At 33.7% G+C, this 18,354-nt stretch overlaps 1 protein-coding gene across 2 annotated transcripts in view; it reads right to left on the reverse strand.

Moving 5' to 3' along the window:
* The window catches only part of trh (PAS domain-containing protein trachealess), a 155,073-nt gene that overhangs the window by 80,898 nt on the left and 55,821 nt on the right, over window positions 1-18,354 (reverse strand). For both annotated transcript variants that reach the window (XM_085190084.1, XM_085190083.1), the window contains exon 4: window positions 3,263-3,283. In XM_085190084.1, the coding sequence (XP_085046210.1) occupies window positions 3,263-3,283 (21 nt within the window). The remainder of the gene's footprint in view (window positions 1-3,262; window positions 3,284-18,354) is intronic.

Raw genomic sequence — 18,354 nt, forward strand, 5'->3', positions numbered from 1 at the left:
ATTCACAGTCTCAAAAATAAATCTCTCTCTCTCTCTCTCTTGTAAATCTAAAAAAACTCCTAATATATTCTTTAAAAAATACAACATCAAATAAAAATAGACACTTGCAAGCTCAAAAACACATAATTTTAAACCCCTCAACTACAAGCCAAATGATAGCCAATAAAAATAATAATAAAAGTAATCCTTTACCCTAACTGCGAGTCGAACTCGCACTCCCCAGGCACCTGTACGAGTGCGACGTATTTATTACTATCGTTTAAAATCTGCTTCAATAAGCACGGATTTATCGACGTTTTTCTTGTTTTTGTCTTACAATTTTTATACTTAATTAGCTTTTGCCTGTATCTTTTTTCTAGAACTAATCTAATAATGACAGATATATGTTTAGATATGAGTTGATGGCTATAAGGTTAAAATGTTTATATATCTATTATTATTATTAAAGAGGAATATTTTTTTATTAAAACAAAAAAATATACTCTCCCGACGATAGGATAAGAGTCTATTGATCTAAGAGGCTATTGGTAACTTGGGTACCAGCAAGAGGAACCTCCTGAAAAGTAACACTGTCTTCTGCATCAGGTTCTTGATCTAACAGCTAAGCTTTACAGCTTTTAACAAGTTACCCTCATAAGACGCTTAAGCCACGGAAACTGAACCCGCTACTACAAAACGTTATATTAAAATATTAAAAAATATGTAAAAATAAAAAGAAAAACAAGAAGAAAACTCACGAAACACGAACAACCGTTCTATAATCTTTCCACTTCAATTTCCCGAGTTGATAAATAGAAGTCAATAAATCTTCTAAAAAAAATTCTTTATCCCACCAATAAACCGTTTAGCATTTTTACGAAGCTGTCGTTTGTAAATTTAAACAAATGCAAGAGGGGGGGAGTATCTTTGTAACACCGAATAAATAAATGTGGGTAGTTTATAATTTGTCATTTTTCATGATATTTCGTTGATATTTCGTTGTTTTTTTTTTAGGTTCACGCTGTATCCCGCATATAGGGTAGGCAGATTAAACCTAGTGTTAAGACACTCTGTTTTTCACTTTTTCTTTCAACGCCGCAGTGTTTTTCTAAAGGCGTTAGTCTATTTTGATGAATCCTATGTCAAACATACCTATATCAATTTAGATTAATTGTTAAAAAATATTTTATAAGTAAAAAATAGTAATATTACTTTTGATTGATAATGAAAGTAAAGAAACTTTCCATAAGATTCACCTATATATAAATATTAAGCTTTTTACACCTATTTCTATACTGTACGTAGAAATTATTGATTAATTCCTCCAATTTGAGCCCCAATGAACCCTGTTATCAAACTGGGAAAACAGCTTAGAAAATTGTCAAAAAATAGAAGAAAACAGAAATTATGTTTATATACAAGAAATAACTTATATATAATTTTAAAACAAAATCTTCAACAAAATCCATCTCAAAGCAACATTCACCTCATCTACTCTCACCACGTCTCTCGCGATGGAGTTTCAAAGAAAATTTATATGCAAATTTAGTACCTGAGCTGTAACGTATCTATGTTTAGTTATTTTATGCTTAAATTATTATATTTATTTTTAAATATAAGTCTTTATTAGAATTAATAAAAATAGTTTTTTTTTTAACTTTACGCTATATTCCCGCACACAACAGGGTAGGCAGAGGGAACGTAGACCTTAAAATAATCTACTCCTCACTTTCCGCCGAATTCCAGGAGTGTTAAGTGTTGAGTGGTGGAATTTAACGCCGCGCTTTTGATTTGACACCAGAGCGAAGATATAAGGAAATCTCGAAAGAAGGGGGGAACCTAGCGTCCCAACACTGGGTTCCCTTTGCATATCCTGCTATATGTAGAATACAGCGTGAACCTAAAAAAAAACTTCAGTATATATAGTACGTATATTAAGTAGTCGATTTGTCCCCCATATTAACCCTGTCGATATCGAGGGGTTGGGTTGATTAATAGGAATCACAAATCAGTTCCTGATACCGTATACGAGTAAACATTGAATAATTGTAGTTTGACGTATTTAGATTGGCAATAATTTGTATTGTGTATTTTTATTGTCTTTTTGTATTGCTGAGCTTGTAAGAGGCAAGAGGCTTGTTGAATTTATTTATTAATTATATATTGTAGGTACATTTAAACAAAAATATATATATCTGGGCATATAGAAACGTATAAAAGTTGAAACATAGTGGGACTTGAACCCATGTCCCTTGGAAACCACAATACGCTCTAGCTAATTAAGCCATATGTTCTTATCGAGCTACGTCAAAATTTTAAATGATGCTTAAAGCTTATATTTTTTGTTAGTATCTTTTCAGGGAGATAATTTTAATAAATAACAAAATAAGTTAATAAAATCATAAATATCAGCATATCTACTACAGATTAGGCAGAGGAAACCTACTGCAAAGACACTCCTTTCCTCACTTTCCGCTGAATTTTTCGAGGCATTGCGTTTTGATCGGTGTAACTCAACGCCGGGTTTTTACCTTAAGCCTACTTCTAATAATTAATTCTTTCGAGAGGAGATCGAATCCAGAACTATCGCGTTATATCGCACCCTTGTACTCCGGCGGGAGTCTCGTTTTATTATATTAGTATAAATTGCTATAGATAAAATATATAGGAGAAAATAGAGCCAGAATTAAATTCAAATAAGACGAACACTAATAACATTATCAGTGAATACTTTTATTTTCTTAAAGAGATACCTAATTTCTTTTATTGTTGGACTTGATTTCAAGGTCCGTTACGTTTTAACCCTTCCGTGGCTAATGGGTATAAGAATTAAAACTGTATTAACATTTTATTATTATTGGTTGACTGTTAATGGGCCGTGGTATTTACGTGGTAACTTAGGTGAAATTGTATAAGGAGTTATCTTAGGTATCTTTAGCAGGGTGGCTAGAGGGAACCTAGTGTTAATCCCCCCCCCCCACTTTTTGATCGATTGATTCGATGATTTGTGTGTTTAGTGGTGGAACTCAACGTAAGCTAATATGTTTTTTATATACTTACTACTATTTTGATTTTATTGGGAATATCTTAACACTAGGTTCCCAGAATCCCTTTGCCTTGCTGTTTTGTGGATATAGCGTGAAGGTGAGAGAGCGAGGTTCATTTGTCTGATGATGGGTTAGGATAGCGACAGATGACAACCTGCACCATAAAATTAACTGGTTGCGTGGAACATGCAGGGATAAGCAAATTTAATTTAAAGAAATAAAAAAGTTTACTTAACCAGTTCTCTTGTGCATAGTATCTGAAACAAATTATTTATATATTAATTGTTGTCTTTTATAAAATATACAAAAAATATTCTATATTATAAATAATAGTAAAAGTCGTTGACGACGTCATAGCTCAGCAGCACAGCCTCTAACTGTAAAGGCGACGGTTGTGGATTTGATTTCCATTTGGTGGAATGAATTAAACTCTGTAACTGTGGTAACAAGATAAAGCTCAGCGTTGAGTTCCGCCACTCTCAAGCCATGTCTCAAAAATTTGGCAATAGGTACCTAATACGGGATTAATAATACGGGATATATCATGAAACTAAGAAAAAATAACATTTCTTAAGTAATATAGAATACAAAATAGGCATTAAATAAATAATTGATATATTAAATTCTTAAATCACTATAAAAATAAATAATCACAAAACATAATATTAAAACTAAATTTAATTTATAAAAAAATATCATAATCATTCAACTAAGTTTAACGGAAAACAAAGACGGCAGCGCCATCTATTAACTACAAAGCAGACTAATCATACTTATTTTTAATTCTTCCGTTTGACACTAGATGGCGATAGTGTAATCATAACTATAGTTTTGCGAAAACCGCCTGTTTTACAATTATATCACAATTTAAATAAAATAGCACGTCTTTTGCCCCATAACAGGGTAGGCATAGATAGCCTAGTGTCAAGACACTCTTCATTTCGCCTGAATTGAATGGAGCGTGTTCAGCAGAGGAATGTAACAAATAAAAAATTAAATAATATTTATTAATATTTAAGGCAAATATAATTTAATAATTAATTGTTGAAAATAATCTAGTTTATTAAATCTGTCGTTTCGCAAGGGCACAATCGTGTAACTGTAAAAGCGACATTTGTGGGTTCGATTCCCATTCGTTAGCTGAAGCTAACAGGGTAGGCGTAGACGTTGAAGCTGAAAAAAAAATCAGACTGACTTTCTTTGTGGGTCATCACCCAACACACACTGTTTTATGATAAAACGCATTACGCATATAATCAAAGCTAATATCAAAATCATGAAAACAAAGGCGCATGTACGAATACCTACCTATGTTCAAATAGATGGGTAAGAAATCATAAATCATTTGACTATAAAGACTGGTACACATTGTAAAGTATATTTAAACATACGAGAAACGGAGTGTCTTAACACAAGGTTCCCAGGTTCCATCTGCCTACTCTACTATATGCGAGATATACCTGAAACTAAAATAAAAAAAGAATTTTTATATCCCTTATACTGTTTATAATATACAAAACGCTGTAACTGATAAATTAGTAGCAATTATTTTTTATCAGCTTCACGCTGTATCTCGCATAGCCCGCAAGGTAATTAGGAGGAACCTAGAACTACACCACTATGTTCCCCGCTTTCCAATAAATACTCGAGGCCTTTTGTGTTGAGTGGAGGAAGTCTTTCCACCAACGCGCATTGCCAAATCACCTTAGCGAGGAAATCAAACCCATAACTATCGCATTTAAAATCACACGCCTACAGTGTATAACAGGCCTTATAACATTAGAAACATAATTATTCCGTATGACTCATGACCTCGCATTCTAATCTAACTGCGAAATATTATGGTGAATGTTTCCATATGGGAAACCAATGGGAAGCGTGGCTTTGAGTTATGGCAGATACTTTCTACTAAATTATAATTTGTCATGGTGTAATTAAGACTGTGGATTCGATTCTGGTTTAGAGAAATATTTATAAATTGACAGTTTCTTGATTTACTTGGCACACAAGTCACTATATAAATGTATTAAAATTTAAAAATTACGTTAGTAGATTTTTTTTAAATTCTTTGCCCTATACTGTAATGTAGGGTAAGGAGATAATACTGTCAAAACAGTACTTTCTCCACTTTACGCCCAAAGTCGAGACGTTGCGTGTTGCGAGATTTAGGACGACTTTAAAAAAAATATCGATTTAATAAAATTAAACACACCAGAAGCTACCAGACTACGGTACTTTGGATTGGACTCATAAGAAATCACAGATTGGAGTGTCCAACTCTCCATTAAAATTAAAAATTAATAATTAATTTTTCTCTCTCTCTGGATAGCGAAAAGAAAAGAAAGTACAAAAAAGATACAAATCTATTATAAAATCTGCATCGCCGTCATCTTTAAACAAGAAAGAAGAAAATAAATCCTATTATAACAACATTACAAAATAATAAAGCCCACACCTTAATCTTATTACATTATAATAACTCGGAATAACTTACAGATGTTTTGCCAATCAAATTTTGCATACCCCAATTTTTCGTCGATGGAAATTGCGTTGAAAATTTACATTGCCACCGGCGCCCGCCATCTATGAGCGAGTAGCTTAACTAACTTCTAATTTACCAATATCTTTCCCAACCAAAAAAAACTTTATATCTTTACCAAGATTAAATAAGGTTCAATTTTGAACGGCATACTGTTTATTAGTTTTATATATAACTTAGTAAATATTGAGAGAATAAGATTAGGGTTCCGCACGATAACGCCCTTTGGAAAAACAGTATGAATAATAATGTGATTTGCATAATATCGAGAGCGGATCTAACAAGGATATTTACTTTGATACGGGTGTAGTTGATTTATGGGCTGGTATCGATTCCGAAAATGCAATATCTGTGAATAAGGGATTGTATTTTCTCATGTACCTAATAATATTAAGAATTCCTTTCATGCCAGAGTGAATACAAAAAAATATTTTTTGATGATAAGGGAAATAAGCAAATTAACTCAAGTTATTTTTTTTTCAGCTTTACGCTGTAATCCACATACATATAGCTGGGTAGGCGGAGATAATCTAGAGTTCAGACACTGTTCTCTATTCTGGTCAGCGTTTAACACTTTTTCTTATCGGACCAGGGAAATTAAAATAATTCGTTCCTTCGTAGAAGTTTCATTTATACAACCTATATTTCCTGAATTTCATGATCTTTTTTTATTTTAATTATCAAATTTATATAAACAATCAAAGATACCATGAACTATCATGGGATCTTGCCGTCGTCGAGCCCTCGTGGCGCAGAGACATGAGAGTGACTTACTAGGTGGAATGAATTATTATTTACAAATATTTTCATTTCTTCGCTCTGGCAACAAGGCAAGAGCCCAGCGTTAAGTTCCGCCACTCAACACGCAACGTCTCGAAAAACTCGGCGGAAAGCAGAGAACCTATGCAGAATTTCAATAAAATTAGCATTTAGTTAAGATTGCACGTTTGGTTATAAAATTGTCTTAAAATATAATTTTTCTTTTATCTCCACCCTTAACCGAGAGCTAAGCCACTCCGTTAACCACTTTCCGCCCGAATTTAAGACAATGCATTTTGAGTGAACGAACTCAATGGTCGCGTATATCTTATAACAACCTAATTTAAGATATTCTTACTTTTTCTATATAGTTCTCTTATTGACCTTTCAATATAAGTTTTCCGCATTCCTAATAAATTTAGGGTCAGCGATCGTAAATGTAAAGTTGGTATCATTGAATTATGTAAAGGTGTTTCATACGATCCTGCTAAATATTCATAGATATTCACGAAACATCTTTATATGAGTTCTTTGATTGCTTCTATAAATTTATTAAATAATTAAAATTAACAATTGTTTTTCAGCTTCATGCTCTTTTCCACGTGTAACAGGTTAGACATGTCCCATTTTCCACCTAATTTTCGAGATATTGTAAGCTAAGGGGTGAAACTTAAAATCGAGCTTTGACCTGTTACTAGAGCGAGGAAATGCAAATAATTCAAAATTCCCACAAGTGGGAATCGAACTCACAACTGTCACGTTTACAGTCAGCAACTATGCCGCTACAGTACAACAGTATCTAATATTAAAAAATACAAAAAACAGCTTCACGCTATATCCCGCAGAGGGAACCTAGTGTTAAGACAGTACGTTCCCCACTCGAATTCTGGAGGCATTGCGTGTTGAGTGGCAGAACTCAACACCAAAGCGAAGAAATGGAATTATAAACGTAAATAAATATTTCACTTCCTCGAGTGGGGATCGAACTCACAACCGTCGCTTTACAGTCACACTTTTGTGCCGCTGCGCTACGACGGCCTATCTAATATTATTATTCACAATATTTTAAAAACGATTCAAAATTATTCCTTTCCTCCAACAAGAGAAATAAAAATTGATTTGGTGTTAAAAGAGGAATGACGGACAAGGTGATAAAATGTTTAATATGTAACTTTAAATGTATTATAATATATGTATCTCTACGATCAGATGTGAAGGCGCCCGTACTGATTTTCATTAACGAGTTTTCGCGTAACAAAAACATTGGAGACCAATATTCATGAAATGCTAAACAAAGATAATTAAAACTCGAAGCGAACGTTTTATTCTTATACTTTATTTTATCTTTTTCATGTTTTTTGTGTCAATATGTAAACTTGATTAATATTTGTTTTATGTTTTAACATTGGTAATAAAGGAAATGTAGTGATTCATCACTCTCTGATTTTCTAAATGTCGCTGTTTCATTTATTTATACTTTTAAAGAAATTACTCCAAAAATCTTAATATATTTGGGTAATCTATGTTTTCAAAAAAATTATATTTGTAAATTGTCTATCCGCATTATCGACATATTTTACTGTTTTTTTTTGTCTTACTCTATAGAATGAGAGAAAAAGTCTCTATTTCTGTAAGTGGTTACCTACAGAAATAACAATGTAACTCATTAGCATAATACATATAAATTTTCAGTTTATATTCATGTTTGGTGCTAAATATTTTTAGCAGTGTGGAACTCCGGCACTCACCACGCAATGTCTCAAAAAACATATTTTATTAAGACAACACGACTCCCTAAGACGAGAAGACGAAGACGAGGAACTTAAATAAAGAAAAAATATATAAATACGCTATTCCTATTTCCTAGTAAAAATTACATAGTTAAACCAATTTTCCTAACACATATTGCCTTTATATAGACAGATGACGGAATCCTAGAAGTGAAATGTTAGCCCAGCAGGAGTTGTCAATCAAGTTGCCGTCGTTATTTATATTAAAATTCCCTTTTTTATGCGCACGCGCATAACTCGAGTCAGGAGCGATAACGAGCTGTTATAGAATAAAAGTATTGTACACTGAATTAATTTAAGGTGGACTTTTTTAAAATAATATTTGTTAAATGAATTATTTAATAAGTTAATACAAGAAATTATTTATTAAATAATAAGTTATTACTCTTGACTTTCCATCCAATTAGGGAAATTGGTTTTTGGATGGTGAAATATTTGGTAGTTAATAAGGTCCAAATTGTTTATGAAATATTAAATAATATAAATAAAATAACAATAATTTTCGGTTTACTTTTTATGGCGCAGTTCCAAAACTGTACATCTACAGTTTTTAGTAAAATATCTGGAATGGGCACAAGCCTTTCCTGGATTACGGACCACCCGACCCCCCCTATTCCGACGCCCATACTTTTCATCCTTTATTAAACTTATATTCTGGTATCACACATAAACTACCATACATTCTTCCTATCAACAGTATACCTATCAACTAAAAATTTAAAACAACCACACCTAGAAAACACACCAGAATCCTAGGCCTAGCTACTAAATTATTCTATTACGAAAACAAAAGGTCAATCGGCATAATACAGTACCATCGACCACCATCCAAAAGTCCTTATTGTCGAGGAATTCCATTTAACAGCCCGCTAGGATCAAACAAACGTTTATCGATGCTGCCCCGCATTTTATGAGACATAACCGTCCACTACGGCTATCTGATGCATTTTTAGATTCGGCTTTTGGGTTAAGACAATCGGTTGTGTTTGTGGTCTCTTTTATAATAGGTGACGATTTTTTTTCTCTTTTTTCTGTATCCCGAATGTAGCAGGGTAGGCAGGCGGAACCTAGTGTTAAGACACTCCATTCGGAACTAATCTATATATATAAAATCGAAAGGTCACTCACTCATCACGAAATCTCAGAAACTACAAGTGCTAGGAATCTCAAATTTTGCATAGGAGTTACTTATAGGACGTAGGTGCTCGCTAAGACGGGAATTTGCAATATTCGACTTCTAAGGGGTTGTTTTTGGGGTTGAAAGTTTGTATGAAACTTCGTTACTACAAATGCTAAGAGTATCAAATTTTGCATGGACGTCACTTATAGGACGTAGGTACTCATGGAGACAGAAATTAATAATAACGTAGTTCACGCAGGCGAAGCCGCGGGCAGGCCGCTAGTTAAAAATATTAATAAGATAAATAAAAAAAAATCATTTCTTCAAGTGGAAATCGATCCCACTACATTCACATTACACACTTGTTCCCCTGCGCCACGATAGCCTGACGATAAAATTAAATTAAATTAAAATAAATAAAAAATTAATTAAATTAGGAATTAGGGCATGAGCTTATTAGCTATTTATTGCTCTTAAGATGTAAGTTTTTAAGTATACTAATAATATAAAGCTAAAGAGTTTGTTTGCTTGAATTCATATACAAATATATTTTCATTATTTTTGTATTGGTTAGTCCATTTACCTGGGAAGGCTGGCTATAAGTTCGTAATTGTTCCTATATGTACATAAAAATATATAACATATTAACATTTTCAAAATAAAATGGATATTTTATATATTATAAATATTTCTAGATTAAATAATTTAAATATAATAAAAGTTCATACAAACGCATATCTCTTATAACTTGTTGACTACCGAAAACCAATCTACCCTGTATAATACAGTAGCTGTAGCGGTATTAGGATAAATGCTCCAATGTTAGCGGTGGTCCCGTAAGTCCTGGAGGATGCTTTGCGGATACTAACATTGCCATATAAACTTTGTATCATCAAGATAAGTTTGACTTCTTTTAAATTACCGATAAATAAATGAATAAATAAAATAAATCAGCTTCATTCTGTATCTCGCACACAGCAGGGTAGGCAGAGGGAACCTAATGTTAAGACTATTCGTTCCTCATTTCTGGGGGCATTGCGTGTTGAGTGACGGAACTGAACGCCGTGCCTTGCCTTGACCAGAGCGAAGACATGAAAACATTAAATAGTTCAGTTCCTCATGTGGGGACCGAACACGCAACCCGTTGTGTTTACAAACACACAATTGTGCCTTTGCATCACGACTGGCCTCGATTTATGAATTGGTCACCGAGGACGCAAAAGACCATGCAAAGTGGAGTAGGTTGAGTAGGAAGGCAGACCCTGGCAATAGCCGGGATCAATGCCAGGAGGAAGAAGAATGGAAAAAATATATTAATATTTATCTGACAGTCAAAGATGTTAGAGGCACTTCCATGCTGTATTCATATTAGTTAATCTAGACTAAGTACATTTGCTCATTGCTAAGACCATCGAGGCTCAGTGAATGGGTTCGACCCCTTCTTAAGAAAATAAAAACTATGTTCAATCCGTCTCTCTAGTAAGGCAAAGTACAGTATTGAATTCCACCACTAGTGTAGTGTCTTGACACTACGTTTTCTCTGCCTACAATACTATGCGAGAAAAAGCGTGAAACTGAAAAAATTGTTTATACTATTACTACTATTGTTTATACATACCTATTTTACATATTTTTACATATTTTTTGTTTATACTCTTACACTTTTACATATTTTCTTTATAAATTTCACTATATTTTAAATATATTTGAGTAGCCGCACACAGAATGAAACGATAAATCGACATCAGAGGAGGGCGCTCGTAAAAGTGACCCCGGCCATTCCGAGGGTCAAGATGTTGGAGTGTCCTATGAACAGGAAAAGAGATAGAAGTGTTACTTACAATAACAAGTTACTTTTTTTTCGAATATACAAAAATATATTGCTTAAAAATAAGTAATAAATAGCAGAATAGTTTTGAAATTTGTACTTTGAAACAATCTAGCACCGATTAATTTGCGTTTATTAAAAAAACCCCGATAAGGGATACAACGTAAATAAAAAAAATGTCTTCCAAATCCAGCGGAAAGTGGAGAGCGGAGTGTATTAGCACTAGGCTCCCTCTGCCTACCCTGCTAGAAGCGGAATACAGTGTGAGGATCACGTCATCAAGTCATCACGGCACATGCCACTTGTGTCACACCAAACTTATATTCTATGACACAATGCAGTACTAGTATTCAATAATTTATACAATTGATAAATAATAAATAGGGCATGACCGCCGCATTTTATTTTTATTTTCTCCGTCTAGGCGCTACGGTTCGCCATTTGCGGTATGGAAGTACCGCGTTTGAAATATTCATGCAAGCTTTTGAATTATATTACTTATTCGTTATTTACCACCGTATGTTGTTTAAAATTAAATAAAAAAAAATACAGTCGAATTGATTTCCTCCTCCTCCTCCTCCTCCCTTTCTTACAGAACCTCAGAACCAGACCTCCTTTTCCTACAAAAGTCGGTTAATAATATTTTCACAATTGTATTTTTTCTTTTTCTCTATTAAAGAGGCTGGTATTTTTTGTTAGTTTCTACATGTGACCTATATATAGCAGGATGGGTTAAAGTGATCTCCATTTAGGACACTTCCTGTATCCCGCAGTAGCAGGGTAGGCAGAGGGAAACTAAGGAACTAGTTTTAAGATAATCCGTTCCCAATAACACACTCCCGGTTCCCACTTTCTGCTGAATTCTGGAGGCATTATGTTGAGTAGCGAACTCAACGCCGCGCTTTGCCTCGACATTAGAGCGAAGAAATAAAAAATATTAAATATTTAATTTCCTCAGGTGGCAATCGAACCCATGACCTGTCACGTTTATAGTCACATGCTTGTACCCCTGCACCATAACTGCCCTCGATCAAAAAAGAAAAAGACAAAAAAATAAAAAGAGTTTTCATTTTATTCTTTTATTATTGCATCTTAATAAAACTTTTCTTTATTTTCCATACGACTGCATATTTCACTAAATAATATGTTTTGCGATTTAGAGCATTCCTTATTTTTAATATAGAAATTGTCAAACGAAATTCAACATAAAATCTATTAAACTAAAATTCATTTTTAATTGCCACCCCTGCCCTGGATATAGGAACACAATGGCGATAGGATCGTTCATTGATCTCGTCAATTCGAGATATACTCAAAAAAAAAGCCATTTTATCTCATAAGGTCTTTTATAATAGACAGATTGCATTGTTACCGATGTTCCTTATTGAATGAACTCTTATCAGAAAATACCTTTTCCCTAAAAGGCGCGAGGTTCCTTTTCGGTGAAGAAATCTTTGTCATATATTCATTGTCTGTCAGGGTGTTCTTGGATATGTGTAATAAAATGGGCGTTTAATTTGGGATATTGGATTTTTTATGTTAAGCTTTGGAAATCAATATGTTTGGAGCTTTTATATTATTCTTTTAAATGAATCAACTTTACGTTGTATCCCGCACATGGTGGGGAAGCAGAGGAAAGTCAGGGTAGTCTACCGAATTTAGTGACGGAATTAAACGCCGTGCTTTTGCCTTGGTGCCAGAGTGAAGAAAAAAAAATATTAAAATGAATTGTAATTCACTCATTATAATTTTAAATGAATGTAACCAACATTTGATTTATTTAAGTTAAGTTGGAAATGATAATGATACATAGTCATTTCTTTTCAGCTTCACGCTTTTTCCCGCAGATGGCAGGGTAGACAGAGGGAACATAACGTTAAGACTCCGTCCCCCATTAAGATTCCTTCGTTTTTCACTTTCGGCATTAAGTGTTGAATGGCGGTACTCAACGCCGCTTTGCCTCATTACCAGAGCGAGGAGTTGAAAATATTATCGCAAATGGGAATCGAACGTCTTACGTCCCCTAACTTTATAATTCATGTGTAAAAGTAGTAATTTCAAGTTGAAGTAGAGGCAAAAATCCCTACTGGGTCATCTCACGAAGTTTACGAGCTAATAACGACTGTTCCGTAATGACTCCTTAAGACTTGCTAACTTCCTACTTAGTGGGCGCTAATATGTTTAAAATTTTCTTAGTAGTTTGAATATTACTATACATTATAGTACAGGCGAAGCCTCTTACTGTATGCGAGACGGTTGTGAGTTTATTTCTTACTCAAGAAAATGAATTATTTAAATTTAAGACAACGCACGACTTAAAATTCCGCCTCAACACCTGCCACCCTCAAGAGCTGGGCGGAAAGCGGGGAACGGAGTGCCTTAACACTAAGTTCGTTCTGCCTGCCTCGGCTATATGAAAAATACAACGGTAAGCTAAATATAATATTAATTCTAAAATTTAGTAAGGAAAAGTGAAGAATCGAGTGTCTTAAATCTAATTTCTTTCTATCTATCCTTATGACTTAATTTTTTTTGTTGCCCGTGGCAAGTTGCTGAATGGTGCTGTCGGTTCAAATCTAGCTAGAGAATGCTTATTTTTTTGTTATTCCATCTAAATTAGTAAACGGCGTAGTAGTAGGTAAAAGTGAATGAAGAATGGGTGGTCGTTTATTAAGCAGAGGAATTAATAATCTATATATTTAAAAGGACTTGTCCTCACTGACTGAGGTAAGACGCACGCACAGCCGTAACCGCTGTGCGAAGAAACATAAAATTTGGACAGATGTTTACTTTCATAATCTGGACATCCACTAAGAAGGGATTTTGAAAAATTTTAACCCTAAAGGGGTGAAATAGGGGTTGAAGTTTGTATGGATTTTTTTTTAAATCGGCACCGATTCTTATAAAATTTGAAATTCACACTCTTAAAAGTATTTAATTGAACACGTGTTTCATGGTTTTCTAGAATTATTTCCATAAGGGTGCAAATAAGGGGTTGAAAGTTTGTATGGAAACATCTTTAAAACGCCACCGATTATTATAAAATTTGTAATTTTGACTCTTAAAAATATTTAATTGAACATGTGTTTCATGGTTTTCTAGAATTCCCCCCCTAAGGGTGCAAATAAGGGGTTGAAAGTTTGTTTGGAAAAATCTTTAAAACGCCACCGATTTTTATAAAATTTGAAATTTAGACTCTTAAAAATATTTCATTGAACACATATTTCATGGTTTACTAGAATTTACCCCTAAATGCGTAAGCGAAGCTGCGCGCGTCCGCTAGTTGAATGATAAATTAAATATACAAATTATTTTTTATATTTGTTCAGCTTCACGCTGTATCCCGCACACAGCAGGATAGGCAGAGGAAACCTAGTCCCCCAAGACACTCCGTTCCCCACTTTCTGCCAAATTCCGAAGGCATTACGTGTTGAGTCGCAGAACTCAGCGCCTTACTTCGACACCAGAGCGAAGAAATGGAAATATAAATGTAAATAAATATTTGACTTCCTCGAGTGGGGATCGAACCCACAACCGTCGCGTTACAGTCACACCCTTGTGCCGCTGCGCCACGACGCGACGGCCTCAATTCTGTTTTTTATATGTTTTATATATATTTTATAATTATTTTTTTGTAATATATACCTTAAACCTACCTTTCAAGAACTATGATAGCATCAAACACAATTAAAGACGTATACCTACACGTTGCTGACGCAGAACAGAACGGAGAATGGTCGTAAAAGACATTGGATTTTTTCACGACCCCCGAGCGAGGTTTAATTATTGTTTTATTACGTGTTAGGGGTCTCGAGTTCCGCAGTTAATGTCGATGGCATTCGGCCACCGTTCTATAGAGTGCGAAATAAATGTCTGACTTTACACTATTAGAGAGATAAGATTAACTTTTTAATGTTTAAGGTTTTTCATATACATATATAATATATGTGTTGAATAGATTATCATACAATAAAATTGCTATAATTATTATGAAACTAGAAAAAAATATATATGTATAATAAATACCAGGCTATCTACAACACTGCGATAAAATTCTATAAAAAGCAAAATATAAAATATACCTAGAGTTTACATACGATTTCAATTCATTTTATTGATTAATTAATTAATTGTAGCTAAAATAGCAGCATTATGCTCCACCAATTAAAAAATTACTATAAATTATTTTTCTTTGTTTAAAGAAAAAACTTCACGTTGTATCCAGCACATAGCAGTGGCACAAAAAACTAGAGTTAAAACACTCCGTTTCCCACGCACCGGCCTAATTTTCGAGACATTCCATATTGAGCGACGCAGCGTACTGTCTGGTTACCAGAGCGAAGAATAAAAATAGTTCATCCCCCAGATAGGAGGATCCCCCATCCCCCAGGATCTCATTCAACCATGACGTCCACAGTCAGACGCTGTGAATCCACGTCACGACAGCCTCGCCCTCATTTTCATCAATTTTACTTCGAATTTATTACAACTGGTTTGTTTCACTTCAATAACATTTGTTTTGACAAATAAATAAATTCCATACGTAGAATATAAGCAAATAAATTATTTAATGCTAATTTCATCAATTCGGGTGAAGACATCAAACTTCAATAATCAAAGTGGGGTCCCGAGCGACTCGAGAGGGAATCTTCGAGTTAGAATTTATAATATACTTGTTATTAACATCTATACTAGACAAGATCTTATTAAGAAGTTGGTTTGGATATTTTCATATAAAAAAAATTAAAACATTTTTTTATTTGTAAAAAAGTTTAAATTTTTCTTCATGCACATTCTTGACTTAATTTTTCCTTGCATAATATTTTTATACGTTTCTTATATTCTTATTCTTATATTCTTCTATAGTTTATATTAATTTCTGAATTATCAGAGGTAACTAAGAAGATGTAAAAAATAAGATGCCGCGAAGTTGTGAGTTCGATTCCCACTCGAAGTAATGAAATATTTTTTAAGACAAGACAAAGCACACACAATGCCAGAACTTGGTACAAAGTTAGGAGTGGATTTGTACTAATGGAAGCGGAGTGTCTTCACACTAGGTTCCCAAGTTTCCACTGCATATTCTGCTACGTACGGTATAGAGCGTGAAGCTCAAGAAAATTAAATCCTTACAATATTTCTTTCAATTTCAATCAATATCCATTTGTCTAAATTCCAATTTTCGTAAAGCACTTGATCTAAACCTGATATATGAACAACCCTTCTTTAATCCGGCAAGCATTTGACGCGTACAATCCAAGTCGAGGATTTACTTAACATATGTAGTGGGGTTCGCTGTAAATAATAACTCTTGCCCCGACTTCCAGATAAATCGACATATGCTAATATTGTAAAATTATTTATTGGGGGGGTAAACCTTGCGCGAAATTCAGTGTAGAGGATACGGGAGCTCTAAAATTGTTTTAAAACATTTTTGTTTATTTGGAAATTAACTTTTCAAAATTAATTTTGAGGTATCAATACATTCATAGGCTTGTCAATTAGTTTAATTAAACTATGATATTTTAACTCAAACTGTTTTTAACGTGTATTATCCTGTGTAAATAGAGTTATTCTTTTCTACTCCTAATTAGAAGCTGAATTGAGCTTAATATTGAATTAATAAACATTGATTTAATTGGAAATAACGAAAAAAGTTGCCACCATCTTCACAGCACTTCCTGTCTTAGAAGTAGATATAATCGCTGATATCTGGACTCATGATAAGTACTAATGTGCATGCTTAAAGATCTTTTTTTTCGAGAGAAAAAAGGAGAATAATCTTTTAGGAGAATAATCTTGTTTCTCAGATTTTCTTTGAGCTCTATTATTTGGAAGAAATTTAAAGAAAATTTTAAATTTTAGAGAAGGTAGCGACTTTCAGACTTAATATCCCATGGACCTTCTCTCCAGTATCAACTTATTTATCAAAGCATTCTTAAGAATGGACAGAACTTTAATTAATGTAAATATTTTAATTTTATAACATTTTCAGTTTTCTACAAACACACATTTACATACAATATGTATGAAAATGAAAAAAAAAACCATATTCCACATTATTATTCATAACAATTAAAAAATAATAGATCATCCACTCCCATCTTAAGGTGGGGCTACACCAAGACAAAGCGTCGCCTATTACCGTTGACGTGAAACAAGACAAGTAACTTATTACCGCCTCTCGCGCCTCTCATGACTGACTGATGGAGTTAATTAAAATCAAACATTTAAAACATCCCCTTTATTTAAGGGTTCAGTTTTATACTCGATGACAGACTCGAGCGTAATGGTTTAGATAAATTAGCTATAATAAACGATAAGCGAGAGCAATTTTGTATGATCATATAAATAAATATTCTTTGTTTATTGTATTAATTGTATGCTTCCATAATGTAATTAGAAGCTTATGTATTCTGTCATTGATTGTTTTTATGCTTACTATTTGTATTTAGTTTCACAATTTTTAAATATTGTATTTAGTTTTTTTATTACCTAAATTATATTTTTGTTAAGAATATGTCAAGTGTAATATTTTTTTAGTTTTTTAGTCAGGGGGAACCTGAGAACTTAGTGTTCAGACACTTTGCCCCCATTAAGACAGTTCTGTTGCTACTTTCACTCGAATTCTGAAGACATTGCGTATTTAGTGACGGACTGAACACTGCGCTTATCCCTCGTTACCAGAGGGAAGAAAATGAAAATATTTTATTTCCTTTCAATTTGACGTTTACAAGCACACGCTTGTTAATGTTCTCCTGCGCTATAACTGGCCACAAATGTAATACATATAAGAAAGTATTCAACACATCTCAATCATATAAAAAAATGACTTTTAAAATCTAAGAATAACTAAGACGAACGCTGACAAGCATCACTCATTCGTTGTCACCAAATGTCACAAAAAGAAACGTCAGTAGCGTCGCCTATCAAAAAAAAAAATCCGTCAAAGACGCCGCCTCAAGAACCCGCCTCCATTAATCAGAAGCTAGAGGGTAAAAGATACTTAATCAAAGTATCACAATATGACGAGTATAACAGGTATATGAATATTTATAAGGGAATTAGGCTCGCTCGGGGCCCGGTGTGGCCTTGCCTTAATAATTGTTTGCGGGCCTTTTTGTGTTGTCTCGTTTTGTGGTGACTATTTATATGTTTTATACTTTTATATGGCTTCACGGTGTATCCCGCATATAGCAGGATATGGAATCTAGTGTTAAAACATTCCGTTCTCCACTTTCCGCTGAATTTTTCGAGCCATTGGGTTATAAGTGAAGGAACTCAACGTCGGG

This window comes from Heliconius melpomene, chromosome 9, assembly GCF_056956725.1.
Source record: "Heliconius melpomene rosina isolate 202511_hmr_F chromosome 9, ASM5695672v1, whole genome shotgun sequence".
Lineage (NCBI taxonomy): Eukaryota > Metazoa > Arthropoda > Insecta > Lepidoptera > Nymphalidae > Heliconius > Heliconius melpomene.